Source organism: Triturus cristatus, chromosome 6, assembly GCF_964204655.1.
Source record: "Triturus cristatus chromosome 6, aTriCri1.1, whole genome shotgun sequence".
Taxonomy (NCBI): domain Eukaryota; kingdom Metazoa; phylum Chordata; class Amphibia; order Caudata; family Salamandridae; genus Triturus; species Triturus cristatus.
This window is the reverse complement of record NC_140589.1, coordinates 1,647,155,179-1,647,172,768: the sequence shown is the minus strand read 5'-3', so window position 1 is coordinate 1,647,172,768 and position 17,590 is coordinate 1,647,155,179. Positions and strand designations below refer to the sequence as shown.

General features: G+C 43.0%; 1 protein-coding gene across 1 annotated transcript in view; it reads right to left on the bottom strand.

Annotated features, from left to right (window-relative positions):
- The window catches only part of HAAO (3-hydroxyanthranilate 3,4-dioxygenase), a 763,099-nt gene that overhangs the window by 123,040 nt on the left and 622,469 nt on the right, over window positions 1-17,590 (bottom strand). The window contains exons 7-8 of the mRNA XM_085612800.1: window positions 7,862-8,007; window positions 3,899-3,967 (exon numbers count right to left, since the gene is read on the bottom strand). Of these exons, the coding sequence (XP_085468926.1) occupies window positions 3,899-3,967; window positions 7,862-8,007 (215 nt within the window). The remainder of the gene's footprint in view (window positions 1-3,898; window positions 3,968-7,861; window positions 8,008-17,590) is intronic.

Genomic DNA, 17,590 nt, shown 5'->3' with positions numbered 1-17,590 from the left:
AACCGGTCCTAGGATGCTTGATTCCGGTCCAGGGAAGACATGGCTTGGCAGTTCGGGCTGGACTGTTCCCATGAGGCACAGGGTCAAGACTGATTTGCATATGGCCATGTCTAAACTGGGGTTGTGTAGTGGGCAAAAGAACGATGGATTTAACTCAGATCTCTTGACTGGGGGAGAATGTCTGGATTGTCAGCATTCCGTCCATCATTTGTTTGTTGTAACGCTTTTCGCCCTAAGTGGGATGGGTATTCCCAGACGTGGGACCCGTGCTCACTACGCCACTGGAGTCAAGCTATCCTGGCTGATGACGGCTGATAGCCAGAAACCGGTCCTAGGATGCTTGATTCCGTTCCAGGGAAGACATGGCTTGGCAGTTCGGGCTGGACTGTTCCCATGAGGCACAGGGTCAAGACTGATTTGCATATGGCCATGTCTAAACTGGGGTGGTGTAGTGGGCAAAAGAACAATGGATTTAACTCAGATCTCTTGACTGGGGGAGAATGTCTGGATTGTCAGCATTCCGTCCATCATTTGTTTGTTGTAACGCTTTTCGCCCTAAGTGGGATGGGTATTCCCAGACGTGGGACCCGTGCTCACTACGCCACTGGAGTCAAGCTATCCTGGCTGATGACGGCTGATAGCCAGAAACCGGTCCTAGGATGCTTGATTCCGGTCCAGGGAAGACATGGCTTGGCAGTTCGGGCTGGACTGTTCCCATGAGGCACAGGGTCAAGACTGATTTGCATATGGCCATGTCTAAACTGGGGTGGTGTAGTGGGCAAAAGAATGATGGATTTAACTCAGATCTCTTGACTGGGGGAGAATGTCTGGATTGTCAGCATTCCGTCCATCATTTGTTTGTTGTAACGCTTTTCGCCCTAAGTGGGATGGGTATTCCCAGACGTGGGACCCGTGCTCACTACGCCACTGGAGTCAAGCTATCCTGGCTGATGACGGCTGATAGCCAGAAACCGGTCCTAGGATGCTTGATTCCGGTCCAGGGAAGACATGGCTTGGCAGTTCGGGCTGGACTGTTCCCGTGAGGCACAGGGTCAAGACTGATTTGCATATGGCCATGTCTAAACTGGGGTGGTGTAGTGGGCAAAAGAACGATGGATTTAACTCAGATCTCTTGACTGGGGGAGAATGTCTGGATTGTCAGCATTCCGTCCATCATTTGTTTGTTGTAAGGCGTTTCGCCCTAAGTGGGATGGGTATTCCCAGACGTGGGACCCGTGCTCACTACGCCACTGGAGTCAAGCTATCCTGGCTGATGATGGCTGATAGCCAGAAACCGGTCCTAGGATGCTTGATTCCGGTCCAGGGAAGACATGGCTTGGCAGTTCGGGCTGGACTGTTCCCATGAGGCATAGGGTCAAGACTGATTTGCATATGGCCATGTCTAAACTGGGGTGGTGTAGTGGGCAAAAGAACGATGGATTTAACTCAGATCTCTTGACAGGGGGAGAATGTCTGGATTGTCAGCATTCCGTCCATCATTTGTTTGTTGTAACGTTATTTAAGAAGGGTTTCAATTTTCTGAGGTAGCTTAAATGGAACCAGGCATTTTTTACCATTATGTTGATATGCAAAATCATATCGAGGTTTTTGTCTAGTATAATTCCCAGGGATTTGGTAGAATCAACAATCCTCGGAGTACAGTTTAGTGCTGTGATCAGCTTGGCCCACTCTAGGATGTTCGTAGCGCTTTTCTGGGGGGAAATCAGCAGGAATTCGGTTTTATGAGGGTTAAGCTTTAAGTGATTACTAGTTAGCCAATGGATGGTACTCTTTAGTGCTTGGTTCATGATATCTATCCCTTTCGTCAATGTAATCTTGATGTACAACTGTGTGACATCTGCGTACATGTGGAAAGAGATGTTTGCTCGTTGTAAGGTTTCTGTCAGTGGCTTATGTACAAATTGAATAGTGTCATGGATAGTGATGATCCCTGAGGAACTCCGATCTCTTTTCTGGACGAAGCTGATAATGTTTGGTTGACTGTGGATTTTTGCGTACTATTCTCTAAGAATGATCTAAACCATTTTAGGACTGTACCCTCGAAACCCATTCTAGTATTTTGGCATGGTTAACTGTGTTGAATGCTGAAGAGAGGTCGAGCAGGATTAGGAGACAAGTTTCATTGCGGTTGAGGGCAAGTAGAGCATCATCCACGATGTGCAGGATCGCTGTTTCAGTACTATGGTTTGGTCTGAATCCTGATTGGAAGTCATTCAACAGATTGAATTCTGAGATATGGTGGCTCAATTGTTTTTGTACGCATTTTTCCAGGACTTTGGCTAGCATGGGAATGTTAGTTACTGGTCTGAAATTGTTGGGGTCAGAGAGGTTCTCTGTTGGTTTTTTGAAGATTGGGATGACTTGCCCTGTTTTTAGGCAGTCCGGTATTGAGCCTTGTGGCATTGAAGCGTTGATGATCTTTGTCCATGAGGAGATGAGCAGTTGGTTTATTGTAGACCAACACTTTGCAGGTAAAGGATCGTTGTAGTGATTGTTTGGTTTAATGGTCGAGATGATCATTGCAATGTCTCGGTCGCTGAAAGGCTTGAATTCTGACCATCCAGCCTTATTTTTAGGCGTTTCCCGGTCTGGTTGAGGTTGAAACTCATCTGGGGTGCTCTTGTGATATCGGGGCCTTCAGCTGCTTTTTTTAGCTCCTCCTCCATCGATTTGGCTTTGGCTGTGAAGAAGGAGGAGAAGTTTTCGCTGCTTATATTTGAATTAGTAGTTGTTGGTGCAGATTTGGCCGTTTTATTAGATTGCTCTTTTAGCAGATCGAATAGTTTCCTCGGTCTATTTTTCGCATTGTCCGGTTCTTTTCTGAAGAAGTCTTTTTTTGAGTTTAGAATGCTTTTATTGTATGCTGTCCTGGCCAGTCTTAGTTGTAATAGATGAGATGAGGAAGGGTGTTGTCGCCATGTGAATCTGAGTGACCATCTTTCTTCGTTGAAGTCACCGCTAAGCCATGGGCGTTTGTCTTTGTCAGGGATCCTTTTGAATTTTAGCGGGGCTATGTCCTCAATAATACTCAACATCGTATTATTGTAATACTCCGTGAGGTTATTGACGTCCACCATATTATTAGGAGGTTGCAATTCTATCTCACAGCGTGCTGTGACAATATGCATATTGAGCCCTCTGGTGTCCCGAACCCATTTTCTGTTTTTTTTTGCTTGTGAGAAAGCTTTTGGTTTTGTGAAGGGTATTTGAAAGGTAATGATGTGGTGATCAGATCAGTCGCATGGGGTGATTTTAATATTATCTATAGCTTTTTCTTTAGCTATGATCCAGTCTAAGGTATAGCCTTTGGAGTGGGTTGGTAGAAGACATTCATGGACCAGGGAATGATTATCAAGGAAGGCTTTGAGTATGCTGATCTGATTGTCAGACTGATCCTCCCAATGAAGATTGAGGTCTCCTAAAAAAATATAATTGGAATGAGGGGTCGAGTTACTTCTTTGTTTATGGGTCTGGTTTGAGCTGATCTGTACAAGAATGGACCATCTTCATGCCTCTATAGTACAGTTGTTACTGTACTATAGAGGCACATTTTGGGCCTGATTCTCAAAGATAAACTTACACCTTTGTGTAAGTTTACAATTGTTTGCTATTCACAAAGGTATTTTACTAGTTATTTTTTTACGACTGATGAGTCTCCACACATAAAACGATAGGACTGTCCTATCTTTCTAATGTGTGGAGACTTTGCAGTCATAAAGATACTACTAGTATCTCCATTTAGGTGATGTGTTCAGAAACCAACCCCCTTCAGCACACAGAGATGGAAATATGTTTCAAGGGCGCTTTTGTTGGTGCTGCTGGCTTACCAGCAGAAACATGCTATTGTTTTTTTAGCACATTTTGAAGTGTTACATACCATCTGCCATATCCATATGTCCACTTCTGTGTTGACTTCATCGCTTCTTCCTGGTCCATATACCACAGCCTACAACATAGAGCATCACATTTTAAATATATTCAATATGGAAGTATTTGCTATAATGTGAATGCCCAGCAACCTATTGTCATCAAGCAACTTCCATGCTAACAAAGAATTAAAAGACCACTGTACAACTTCCTCCAGTCTACCCACTCCCACTTCCCTTTTACACTCCTATCACAACCACCCCCTCATCTTTTTTGTCACTATGGGCATTATTCACAAAGATAAATGTACACATATTTATAAATATTAATTTAAAAATAATAATTGCATAAATGTCTCACCCTCACTACAATTCTTATTTTTATTGACTATTTAGTAAGCTTGGTTAAACTTTTTTAATATAATTAATTGAAAACACTTTTATTTTTTTTTAAATGCTCGAACGGTTAATTTATTTTTTATTTAACATTATTGATCATTTTAAAAAATCAGTAATTATCTATATGCATTATATCCCTTACAAATATATAAAAACTTAAATGTTGAAATTATTTTATTTATTTAACTTTAGGTTTTATGTGGTATTATTTTAATTCCTTTTCTTCATTCTATGGGAGTGTATTGTAGTACTAGTGGTTGGCCATTTGTGGTGCCTCACTCCAAGTCTGGGTTGGAGCACAAATGAAACTGGTTTGACACCTTTAAAGGTGTAGTAACTTTAAAAGCGTATTGTGTGAATTGCAATTGTCGTACTATTTTGTGTGTGTGTTTTGAATTAGCATGTCCCTCCCAAACCTGTCTTTAAATTTCTGTAAATCTCTACCATTTAGTTGTCATTATTCCCCATTTTCTCACCATTTTCCAACCCACCCACATTTAAACTAAATCGTGCACTTATGTGTGCATTCATCTCTGCCACTGTGGCCAAGAAATCTGTACAGAAAAGACAGGAGAGGCGGTGGCTGAGGACTTCAGCTGAAGGTTTGTGAACTGTATTATGTATATATTATGTGAGTAGTACTATTGGAGTATTATTTTATCTACTACAAAGTGCAGTTTGTGAATCAGGCCCTTTGTAATAAGGTTTCCATTATACTAAGCTCCCAAATATATACATCCACATATATGGGTCTATAATGACTTGCTTGAGACGTCAGGTAAGTTCTTAAATGGTTTATTGGCATACATATAAATTAGCTTTCAGACGCTACCAGCCTCTAGTCATAACTGAACTTGTAGTCTTATTGAAAAACCCCTAACCTTCTAAAACAGAACATTTCCCTTGCGCCATTCCTAAGCTACATCACAATGCATGTGCATGCATGCACATCACATCATTACATTCTCCCCACCCCCCTTTGAAAAAAGGAAAGAAAAAAACCATCAAAAAGACTTTTTTTAGCAATGTTCAATTAAACTAATGGGTTTCTTGAAAATTCTTTCAGACTTTCTGCTTAATTATTTGTCCTGAGAAATAGTTGGCTGTATATTTCCACACTCAGCAAGATTTGTTTTCTTGAAGAATTTACCAATTAGCGTTCTAACAGGCCATTGTAACAAACTAATTTGTGCTTAAAGTGTCAGGTGAACATTGCGGCTCTGTTTTTCATTGACTTTAGAACCATTCAAGAGCAGAAGAGGATCCATACTTTTAACTCCTCTAATGTGCAAGCTAGTGAAAGTTTCTGTAGACGTGGCTTGAGTAAGAAAACAGGAAGATGATGCAAAACATGATGAGGTAATGGAAAAATGCATCCAGGTCACTATTTGCCCAGATACATAACTAAGAGGTAGTGTCAACAATAGACCAACATGTAAACATACCCAGAAAACTTGCTAATTCAGGCTTGTGCCCTTGCTGCTTCCCATGTTTATAAACAAGATCGAGTCCCTCTAGGAAGGGAGAAGCACCCTGGAGGCCTTCACCTATCTGGATTACACTTTTTACAGAGCTAACTCCTGGCACAACTTTCTGATGCAAGAACCCTACTGCCTTACGAAGATCTGCTAAGCAGCAGTGATCACTACATTTCGGGAAATGGTTGAAACAATGCGGGCACAGCCACGCGTGTCCGACCTATGCAAGCACAACCACACTTGCCTTAACCACGCATATGCGTGGTTAAGGCAGTGCAAGGTCTAGCTGTTGGAATGGGTGGGCCCAGGAAGAGAAAGGGCCGGGAGAGGATGTGGTGAGATAAGTGGGGCTGGGGATGGGTTTTGGAGGGTGGGGGTAGTATTTAGGGATGGGGGTCAGGGTTGTTTTCAGGGCTGTGGGGGTCAGGAAGTTTTAAGGTCTCAGGGGGGCTGGGATAATTTTTAGGGCTCAGGGGAGGGGGTCAGGTAGCTTTTGGGGAGCGGGGGGGGTCAGGTAAGTTTTTAGGGCTTAGGGGGGTTGGGGTAGTTTTTAGGGCTTTGGGGGGTGGGGTAGTTTTCAGGGCTAGGGAAGGGCGGGGTAGTTTTTAGGGCTCGGACAGGTGGGGGTTGATTTTCAAGAGGTAGGGGGTAGTTTTAGGTCTCAGGGCAGGGGTTGTGGGAGTTGTTTTAGGGCTCGGGATGGGAGGGGCAGGGATCGGGGTACGTTTTAGGGCTGGGGCATGGAATCTTTTAGTGTTCGGATAGGAAGGGGTTGGTTGTCAGGAGGGAAGGGGTAGTTTTAGGACTCAGAGTGGGGGTTTGGGGGGTGTTTTAGGGCTCAGGGCAGGGGGCAGAGCTCTGGGTAGAATTCTGCCCTGAGGCTGTTTTAGGGCTCAGGGCAGGTGGCAGGGGTAGGGGGGTTACACTTACCTGATAAGTCTTAACCATGCATATGCCTTTGCCATACATGCCTTAACAATGCATTTGTTGTAAAGGCATGTATGGTAAAGGCATATGCGTGGTTAAGACTTGCATGGTTTAGACAGCATGGAACGGGCATGCATGGTAATTGCATGCATGGTTCCATCACACAACCCTGCATTTCAGCACAGTGGTTACTGCTACATAGCTGGTTACTTGATTCTTTGAGCAATCTCTGCCAGGTTCTGGTCACTAGCATCACAAGAAGGCGTAGAGAAGAGATGGTGCAAGCATCAACAGACCTAAAGGTGCCTATGAAGCAGATTAGGATTCTTCTTTGGCAGAGTACTCTTTGCACATATTGTGGTCCTACTTGCTATGTTTTTGTTTTGTAATTGTACAGCATTTGTTCTCGTACAAGTTTTTGCATTTGAAGTGGAGTGTTTGTGTGTTCTTTTCTTTGGGCGACAAGTCATGTGTTGCAGGTTTGATGTTATTGGTGATTAGAAATGCATATGTTTTAAAATAGCAATGCATAATACTATGGAAACACTAAAAGTGTTTAAAGTGAGTGCTAAGTATTTATCTGCACCATGTCTGTTACTCACTGCTCAAACCAGGCTCCAACACTATTATAATAACCATGCTCCAGACCCAAACATGCTGTAGACCCCAACTATACAGATAGGTGCTCTGCCCCAAACCGTACTGTAACAAGGCATGGAATCAAAATAGATCTTAGGCAATGCGACCCTGCATTTATAACCCTACAATTTTTAGAAAATGAATATTTTGTACGGATTTTATCAATGCTTTTAAAAAGGGTGCTTAAGTGTAGAAAAACTATTTTAATGTGAACTCCCAAAATGTTTCCTTAATAATGAATATGAAATCAAGTAGACAATTTAAACTACCTGAATGGATTTTATAAATGATGTCTTATAATTTTGTTTTTTGATTGTGATGAAGTGTGATATTGTGTTCTTTTATGGTTATCTAAAAAGAAATCTAATAAAGCTTGGTTGACTTGACTTGACTTGATCTCGATGGGGCAGAACTTCTATCTGACCCACAGTCTTCAGGTAAAACCCAGAGATGGGGAAATATGTTCACAGTGTATGTACTTATGAAGCATGCACTTGAAAAGCCTAGAAAATAAAACGAATATGTTCATACCTCAGTTTCATACTTGTTTTCAAATATATTTATGGACTTCTTTTGAAGTAATTCTTGTCGATGACTGTCTATCCAGCTCTTGAAGGAAAATGGCTCCATTACTTTTGTGGTATTGAGCGGGAAAGGGGTCTCCTTTAAAAGTTCTTCTGCAAGAAAACAAGAGAAGCGTCATATACTCCTGCGTTAATGTGTATGGTGCATACTCCTTCACATCTGTTGTATTAGTCCAATGGTCAATGACCAGACACATTTTCCAGTGTGAAACTGCTCCATAGGTTTCTCGTTACTGGTTTCAGATGCTTGAAGATTAGAGCAGATGGGTAAATGGAGTCCCATCCTTAGGAAGCCAAATTCCACAAGATTACCTGGTGTCAATCAAACCTCAGAAGACATCTTTTAAACTCATGCCAATAAGTAACAAAGTTCATCGAAGTGAAATTTGAAATATAATCATACTACTTATATTCAATTCCTAATTGTAATCAAACATATACCATGCCAATCAAGAATCTGTGCACCAAATGGTGTTTGATTTCTGGCATATGATAGTCAGGTCAATTGGTGGTGGTATAAATACTTTTCATGCATTCTATTCCAGGTGTCAGAACCCCTTTCAGAGGGCCACGGGCCAAGCAGGAATTCCTGGGCCCAACCATGGTGGTTAAGGCCTTTCACCCCTGAAGGCCTGGGGCCCAGCCTACTAAGTACCCCTTCACTTTTGTTCAAGGCTTCTCAGGGAGGAGGTAGGTGTAGGGCAAGCACAGGCTCAAGAATAAAAATACTTCCAGCAATCCCAATAAATTATTGTCCAATCAATACTTGCTTTTATGTAAAAAGGTGTATATATCTACTAACAAAAATTACAATAGACCATACAACAAACAAACTTTTCAGTCTTCTTGAGGCAAGTCCACTAGCATTACCCAGGTCACCTTTTCAGTCCTGCTCTCTTGTTTATGACTGATGGCTATTCCCCATTCACATGTGACAACATCCAAGCTAATTCTGCTAAGGCATTAAAATCTCAGAAGTTCTATGGGGGTGCTTTAGTAAACTCCCCAAGTCCCCGTGCTGGAGAGCATCAATGGAGAGCAAGGTCCCCAAAACCTGGCGGCCCATTGGTTAATCTTACGCGCTCTCACAGAGTGGCGGTTCAGAGTCCGCAGATGCCCCTCAACAGCCCTGTTGTGCCTAGATAGCAGGAAGTTACAGTCCTGGTGGCCATCATACCCGGCGTTCCTCCAAATGAGGCAAGTCTTTCCTGTGGTCTTGATGCTCTGGGACGGGGAAGTTGAAGCCTTTGCTCTCACTCTCCATGGGTCACGGCCCACAGTGTCTTCTCAGCTACATGTGAGGCCAGGGTGACAGCCCTCTTCCTCCCACATGACCTCTACTGCCTTACATGCAAGTAGAGTCACAGCAGAATATAGAGGGCAATAACCCTTACTCTTCAACGTGGCCCCCACTTGGTAAGGGCCTGACGATCATTGTGGTAGTCCCAATGTACCAGACTCACTCCAAATGATCTCCTTCACCTCATAGTCCTGGGTCAGGCAGAAGCTGGTGCTACAGGGTCCAGGCGACTGTTTTTGATTCTCCTGGGTGATGTCCCCTCACCCAGCATGGTAGACCCTTAATCCCCAGTCCTGGGCACAACAGGCAGGACTCGTGCTGAGCTTCTCCACGCTGATGTACACCTTCAGTTTGACAATTTGGAAATCTCAAACTCCTCTTTTTATTAACCATTTCCAGACACACTTGTAGTTTGTGTTCTGGCAATTGCACGCTTTGAAGTGCTCACTCCTTTGTTGTGCGCTTCCTCCAGAGAGCAGTCTATCACAGCAGGACAGTCTCAAATCTTGCCGTAAACACAGGTCAAGGGAGTGAATAGGGGTTCACACCTAGATGTCAGCCTTAATGATATGCACTTCAAAAGGGTACAAAGGACTCAACCCTACTTCTTATGGTTCTCTTATTAGCCCCATCTGCATCTTCAGATGTGCCCTGAGCTCTTTGACCAGTGACTTCCTTTCAGAATCAAAGCACTCCTATTGAAGTGCACTGAAGAGCCTGGCTCTTCCTTCCTCCAGTGTGTGTCCTACCCAGTTATTAGGAATGCAGCAATTCAAAATTCTGTTGGGGGTAAACATCCACCTCTTCCTGCATCTTCAGCAAGCCCTGGTTCTGCCGAAGTGGAACCCAGTGACTTCCGTGTATTGTGCTCTTTCACAAGCACATACACTCCCCTGCACGCACACACATTTAGATGGTCACAGGCTCCACTGTACTGTATCTCTTCCCAGACACACATACATACTAGTGCGCTCATGCTACATCATGCGGTATCTCCTATATGCAGAACCTTCCCACAGGGATACACAAATCCTAAAGCAAATACTCCGCTGCTTATGCTATTTCTCCTACACTGTACCATCTCTCAGGCACATGTACATCCTTGTGTGGACACGCAACTGCGTGCAATATTTCTCCTTCACTGTACTAAATCACAGGGATACATACATGCTCTGGCTGCACACACAACTCAATGCAGGCCAGGGGTCGAGTTAAGCGCACCGCAGCAGAACTTTACTAAGTTGGGCTAGAAGGCCACACTCTCGTGACAAGAGTACATTTAGAACTGTTCACTCCACTGATTACTAAAGACTTCGGGCCCGATTCACAGAACTAACTTAAGACAAAATCCTAAACTTACTACCATTTTGGTATTCACAGAAGGCACTTACTCATTTTGGTATTCACAGAAGGCACTTACTCATTTCGGTATTCACAGAAGTTAGGAGTCCTAACTTTAGGACTCCTAAATGCCTTCTGTGAATACCGAAAGTCTTAAAATTAGGATTTTTCTCAGTTTAGTAGTAGTATAGTTAGTACTCCTAACTTTAGGACTCATAAATGCCTTCTGTGAATACCGAAAGTCTTAAAATAAGGATTTTTCTCAATTTAGTAGTCCTAAAGTTAGGACTCTTAACTTTAGGACTCCTAAATGCCTTCTGTGACTCCCGAAAGCCTTAAAATTAGTATTTTTCTCAGTTTAGTAGTAGTATAGTTAGGACTCCTCACTTTAGGACTCCTAAATGCCTTCTGTGAATACCGAAAGTCTTAAAATAAGGATTTTTCTCAATTTAGTAGTCCTAAAGTTAGGACTCTTAACTTTAGGACTCCTAAATGCCTTCTGTGACTCCCGAAAGCCTTAAAATTAGGATTTTTCTCAGTTTAGTAGTAGTAAAGTTAGGAGTCCTAACTTTAGGACTCCTAAACTGAGAAAAATCCTAATTTTAAGACTTTTGGTATTCACAAAAGGCATTTAGGAGTCCTAAAGTTAGGACTCCTAACTTCTGTGAATACCGAAGTGAGTAAGTGTCTTCTGTGAATACCAAAATGAGTAAGTGCCTTCTGTGAATACGAAAATGGTAGTAAGTTTAGAATTTTGTCTTAACTTAGTTCTGTGAATCTGGCCCATGGTATGCTGTCATCGCCATGCTCGTGCTACTTAACTCCAGCTCAAAGCAAGGCTACTGTTCATGGATCAGCAAAATTATGGGCACTCATAAAAGGCATCGGCTCGCTACTTGAGCCGTTATCACGTTTTTGTGATCATTTCCTTAAGCCATTGGTCCAACAAACACCTTCCTATCTCAAGGATACCAAAAGCCTTCTCAATCTTCTAAATACTCTGCAATGTGAGGTGGACCAAACTATACTAGTGACCCTAGACATTGAGAGTTTGTACACGAGCATTCCCTAGGACGATACGATCAGAGTCCTGGATGAAGCTCTTGGTGCCATCCCGTGGGAAAATAACACACCCAAGGAATTCATTCTTAAGTGCGCAACACTGGCACTTAAAAGAAACTTCTTTGAATATAAAGGGACCCTATTCCTCCAGTCGACCGGGACTTCCATGGGCAGCACCTTTGCCCCTAGTGTGGCTGGGCTGTATGTCCATGATTTTGAACGCAAGTTCAGTCAAGATGCCAGTAATCCTTTTATCTACTCCATAGGCTTATGGAGGCGATATATTGATGATATTTTCATGATTTGGCAAGGAACTATGGAGTGCCTGCAGGATTTTTTATCTTGGATTAATACCCTTGATCTAAATCTGAAATTCACGCACACAGTAGACAAACAAGAAGTAGTCTTCTTGGATGTGGTGATATCCAAACAGAATGGGCATTTTTCCACCAAAACACACTACAAAACAACAGTAAAGAACAACCTTTTGGAATTCATGAGCTTTCATCCTAGGGCCCTTGCGGGAGAATCTCCCTTACGGGCAATATCTGCGGCTAAGGAGAAATTGCAGCCATTTGGAAGATTTCCGCAAACAGTCATCAGATCTGACTGCTAAACTCAAGAATCGGGGTTACCCTGCCTCTGTCCTTAACAAAGGTTACACGAGAGCGAGTAATTAACCTAGAGAAGCTCTTCTTGAAGAGCACCAGAAAGAGCCTAACGTAATTTCCTTGACATGTGTTACCACCTTCAGTTCAGCGTCCGACGCAGTCAAAAAAACCATCAACAAACACAGACGCATTGTTAATAGCAACAATAGAAAATGGGGAAAACCCCGTTTTCTTTCAAAAAAGGATGCAGTCTTCGGGACTCCCTGGTTAACACTCGCCCAAAAGACGCACCTACCATGGGGCCTCCATCTATTATCGACGCCTGGGGTCTACCCAAAACTACAGGGCATTATCCTTGTTCTAATTGCAGCATTTGCCACCTTACGACACATACAAAAACCTTGGCTCTTGAAACCGACAAGGTGTGGACGCAGAGGGTTCATACTAACTGTAATTCTACAAACGTGGTATACTTGATAACCTGCCTTTGTGATTTACTGTATGTGGGCATGATCACCCGTAAAGTTAAATTACGTATATATGAACATCGGAGTAACATCAGGTGTGGTCGAGCTACTACTAAATTGAGTGAACACTTCTTGCAACTCAATCACACTACCAATGACTTGAGATGGACAGTAATTGAACAGGTTTCCACTCAAAAAAATGCTCAGAAGATCCTGTACGAAAACGAGCAGAGATGGGTGTACCGTCTTGGTACATACCATCATGGATTGATTGGGCCACCATTCTATAGGGTTTAATCACTCTGCTCTTCCCTCCCTGTCTTGTTCCCTCCTGCACTTATCTGACTAAAGGCTTAGTATTAACCAAGCATGATATATGGATGGTTGCTTTATTTATCCAGTCTATTCTCAGCCATTTTTTGGCTGTGTCCCCCTCATTTTGTATTTAGTCTTGAATGTGGTAATTCCCCAAAAAATTCTTATTATATTACTCTTCTCTTCCAATTGCTTTCCGTAACCGGATCCAACTGTTGCAGTGATACACTGCCACACCTTTTTTGATTTATTTTTATATTATATATTTTTTATTTTCCTTTAGGAGGCCTATATGCCCATGTTTACTTTAGTATAGACACTATATGGCGTCAATTTTCCTTTTTGGAACAGGCATGTTACTCTATCATGCACAGCCTAGTCACATTCTGACTGACCAGGTGCTCCACTCGGAGCCCTGGGATTTTTAGACCAGTAGTACACGTACACTTTCTGTGTCCTTTTAGCACCTGGTGAGTGCACTTGCTCATTTGTGTTTGGGTGCCCTCCCCATGACAACCAGATAGGCGTGTCCCGATAAGCACTGAGAGCCGCCACTGGCCCTCTCTATCCGCGTAACCATGACGCTCCCTCTGACTCCGTCTGTTCATTGAACATGAACTTGATTTTCCCCCGCAGCACTCCCCACGTCACCCGATCACCCGGACATAGCGGTACGTCTCACGTGGCCGCCCCTCATCAGGATATGGCTCCATATACAACCACCGGACCGCCGATTCCTTATCGTCGGGGTCCGGTGTTAAGAGGGTTTTTGCAGGTTCCGAACAGGTGCCTGGCGCCGTAGGCGTGAGTCAAAATCTTCTATCACTAGGTAAGTACCAGCCTCATTCACAACGAGCCATGTTGTTTATACCTTTCTCTCCTTTATCCCCCTCCCGCCCCCCTTCTTTGTTGTTACTTCTAGGGTGTGCCATTTCGCCACCACTCCCCTCCCGTGACCCATGGTGCATTGAACTTTTGTACCAACTGTAAAAACTTTACATTTCTCAATGTATTTACTTTTTGCCCAGAAGCACATTGATGTCTGGTTGATCGATCCTTTTGCCTAGTTCACCTGCTAGTAAGTAATGTTACTTGGGCATTATGAACTCTTTTTGCCCTCCAGTCTCTTTGTAATACAACTACGTTGTACCAGCAAGACAGGGAACGTTTGTCCCCTGCTCTTTCACAAGGTTTTCGATAGTAGTCCTCTATATGCACGAGTTCACTTATTGCAGCACCTGTGAACTTGATACTGCTTATGAAGTGCACTGCGAAGAGCACACCTGCATGTTTTCAAACTGTGACAATCGGTAGAAGCATTCTGACCAAAATCTGTTTGCCTTCTCTGTTTTTTATGTTTGTATATTTCTGTTTGTCACATTTTTTACCAGAATAAACTCGGTTCCTCTCTACTCTCGATGGAATCTACACTGAGTGTTTTCTAATATTTTTAACACTTAAAATCCATGGTTAGGGTGGGCCTTAGGGCGCCCATACCGCCGGGTTTCACTAGCACATTCCTGGTCCTGACTAACACTCATAAAGGCAGAAACATGTTGACCGCACCCCTAGGGATAAAACAGAACTTTTAATTCTAGTTCTTTCTCCCACACTTTATATTTTATTCATGTGTGATTGTCAAAATTAATAAAGTATTTTTTGACACAATTTGGACATTTTTAAATTCAGCACTCACTCTTCGCTAAACACCTCTTACCAGCTCCGCAGTAAACTTGCGTCGCAGCAAACTAGGGTGGCATTCGGCCACTCCTGGTGGGGCCCAATGATGAAGCATGTCACCAACCAGGTTGGTGAGTGAGGGCTTTTCTAAAAACCTAGCGGGTTTTTCTCCACAGTAGATTTTACTGTGGCTATTTACATGCTTGCTCTTCCTCCCCCCCCCCTTTTTCTAAAATTTGACACACTCCTCTGTTGATTGTTTGATTGAATTCGAGGGGAGTAGGAGTGCACCTGAAATGTTTCCCTTCCACTTCTGTTGATTTCAGTGCACTCATAAATTGCAGCAAGCATGGAGTGCTCTTGGCTGGAAATATAACTTGTGGTGCTTTGGCCTGGGTTTTTGTAGGTGTTGTCAGTGCAGTCATAGGGATATTTCTATAGGCCTAGATGGCATTCTTGAGCCTGATGGGCTGGTATGTGAAGGCAGTAGCTTTACACATCCTGAGGATAATGCTTTGGGTGGCCCTCCCAGTCTAAGCTGACCGCAGTCTGTGCACAGGCCTAGGTCATTGCACACATGGGGGATCCATGTTCGCTCATGAGCATAAATCCTTACCAAGGATCCAAATATCAATGTAACTTGGACACTCTGTGCAGGGAAACAGCTCCATCACCAATCAAGGGACTTTTCCGTCCCAACACCGGGATTTTGACTTCCTTTTTAGGCCCTCAATTTGAAAAATATTTGTGCACCTTGTAAGAGCTTATGTATTCAAAAAATGGACCTTAGAAATATGACATCCAGGACCTAATTTCCAGGTCTCAGGACTGGTTGAATTTTACATTCCTAAAGTGGATTCCGCCAATATAGTGGCATTGCCAAATTGGCAAGTTTAGGTTGTTGTTATGAGTGTTCTTGTTGTGGCAAACTGCAAGAGTAGGCAAACATCCACAAACTTGTAGATTTTTGTGTCTTTACATAAATCATGCAGATAGTGTCCTACCATGGAAACCCACACAAAGGTATTGCAGTCAATTGAAGGAATAAGTGAGTCTTTGGGTCAGTTTGGGGAGGGAACGCCACCATCTTTAACGGTGGTTAATCAATCAATCTGGATTTTTAAAGCACTGCTTTTATCATCCGTGAGAGTATCTAGGCATTTAGGGTTGCTGCTGCTGGGTGTATATTAGTCGAACAGTCAGGTTTTTAGACCTCTTCTGAATTGCTGCAGGGAGGTGAGGTCCAGAGGGGGAGGCAATTCCAGGCCTTGGTTTCCAGGTAAGAGAAGAAGAGTCCACCACTTGTGCTTTGGCAGAGGCGGGTAGAGTGTGCTAGGGAGAGGGAGCCAGAGCGCAGTTATCTGAGGAGCTGGTGGAAGTTCAACATGTGGTTGATGTAGGCTGGTCTTTGGTTGTGCAGAGCATCTTGAATGGGCACCTTTTGTGGATGAGGAGCCTGTAAAGTGCTCTGAGGTGAGGCATAATGTGGCCCTGCCTTTGGAGGTCAAGGACGAGCCTAGCAGCCGAGTTCTGAATGGCCTGAAGTCTGTTTGGCAGCTGTGAAGTGACACCCATGTAGAAGGTGTTTCTGTAGTCCAGGTGCTGGAGCGGAGTTTTCAGTTTGAAAATTCAGTGGCTTTTGAAGCTCTGGCATGTCTATTCGTTGTACTAATTTATTAATAATTAATAATTAATTATTTGTCTTGTGCAAGTGTGTTTATATTAATCAATCCGTTTGTCTTAACAAGAGAGAGAGTTACACGAGGGTACGCATAAACGTGCTGATTAATTATAATGTGCGTGTTTTCATGTTTAAACGTTGCTATGTGCTGTTTATTTTTGAGCACAAAACGCTTTCCGAATTAATGCTTTTCTATGTTGCAAGAGCTAGATAAATACATACACATAAGGGTATTAGTGGGGTTAACACTGTTTAATCACTATGCTGCAGTAACGATTGTTTTTGTCTCTTTAATTAAGATGGTCTATTGAGGCCTATGATGGCCTAGAAAAGATGGCCGTTTTGTAAGCCTGGCTGTGATTTATAATATGAAAACTGTGACGAGGGAGTCCCCTGCTGGAAATGGTCCTGAAGCTAACTGACCATGGTCCTTGCTTGCTTGTTTGAAAACTTTCCATGAGGACAGCAGCAGTTTTGGGAGATCTCCAAGTGAAATGAAAATGTTCTTGGCAGCCTTGGGAAACAAAGGAGCCTTAGAGAAAAACTCTGAACTGTGGCTCGATTGCCGAGGAGAAGTAGAACTAACAAGATACATTTTTTATTTCTTGGTTCCTGTTCCGTAGTCTTTATTTTGTGAACTTTTCCTGAGCGGAGATTTTCAAATGTAGCGATGTTACATCCTTTCCTTCTCGCTCTGCTCAGCAGGTCCGGCGGACATTACAACTTTTTCTATGTTTCCAATGTATCTTTCCATTGTTTTAGACACTATAAGAAATGTTAGCCTAGAGAGGGTTTTTGCCACTTGCCATTTTGCCTTTGCCGCGTACCGAATCTGCGTTGCTGAGGATCGATGCTGAAGGGACTTCGTCTTGAGAGACATTTACCGAGAGACTTGTCCTGACCCGTTCTGACATTTAGCTAGAATAGGTAACTATGAGAAAATGATTTACTCTGATTGATTTCCTTTGACTAATTTTAGATAAAGCAATATAATTTTAAACATGGTGTTGGATTTTCTTTCTTGTCAATTATTGGGTTTACATTTTTGATCATTGCTGTATATGTTGTATAGATTATGTTTAAGGACAGTCACAAAAACCAGGTCTTATCGACCTCGATATAGATGCAGGGTGATTAGGAGTTTTCTTTCCACAGGTTTATTGCTGGTAGAGTATTTGAGCGTATGTTAGTGTAGTGAAATGGGCCCTAGCGTATGATG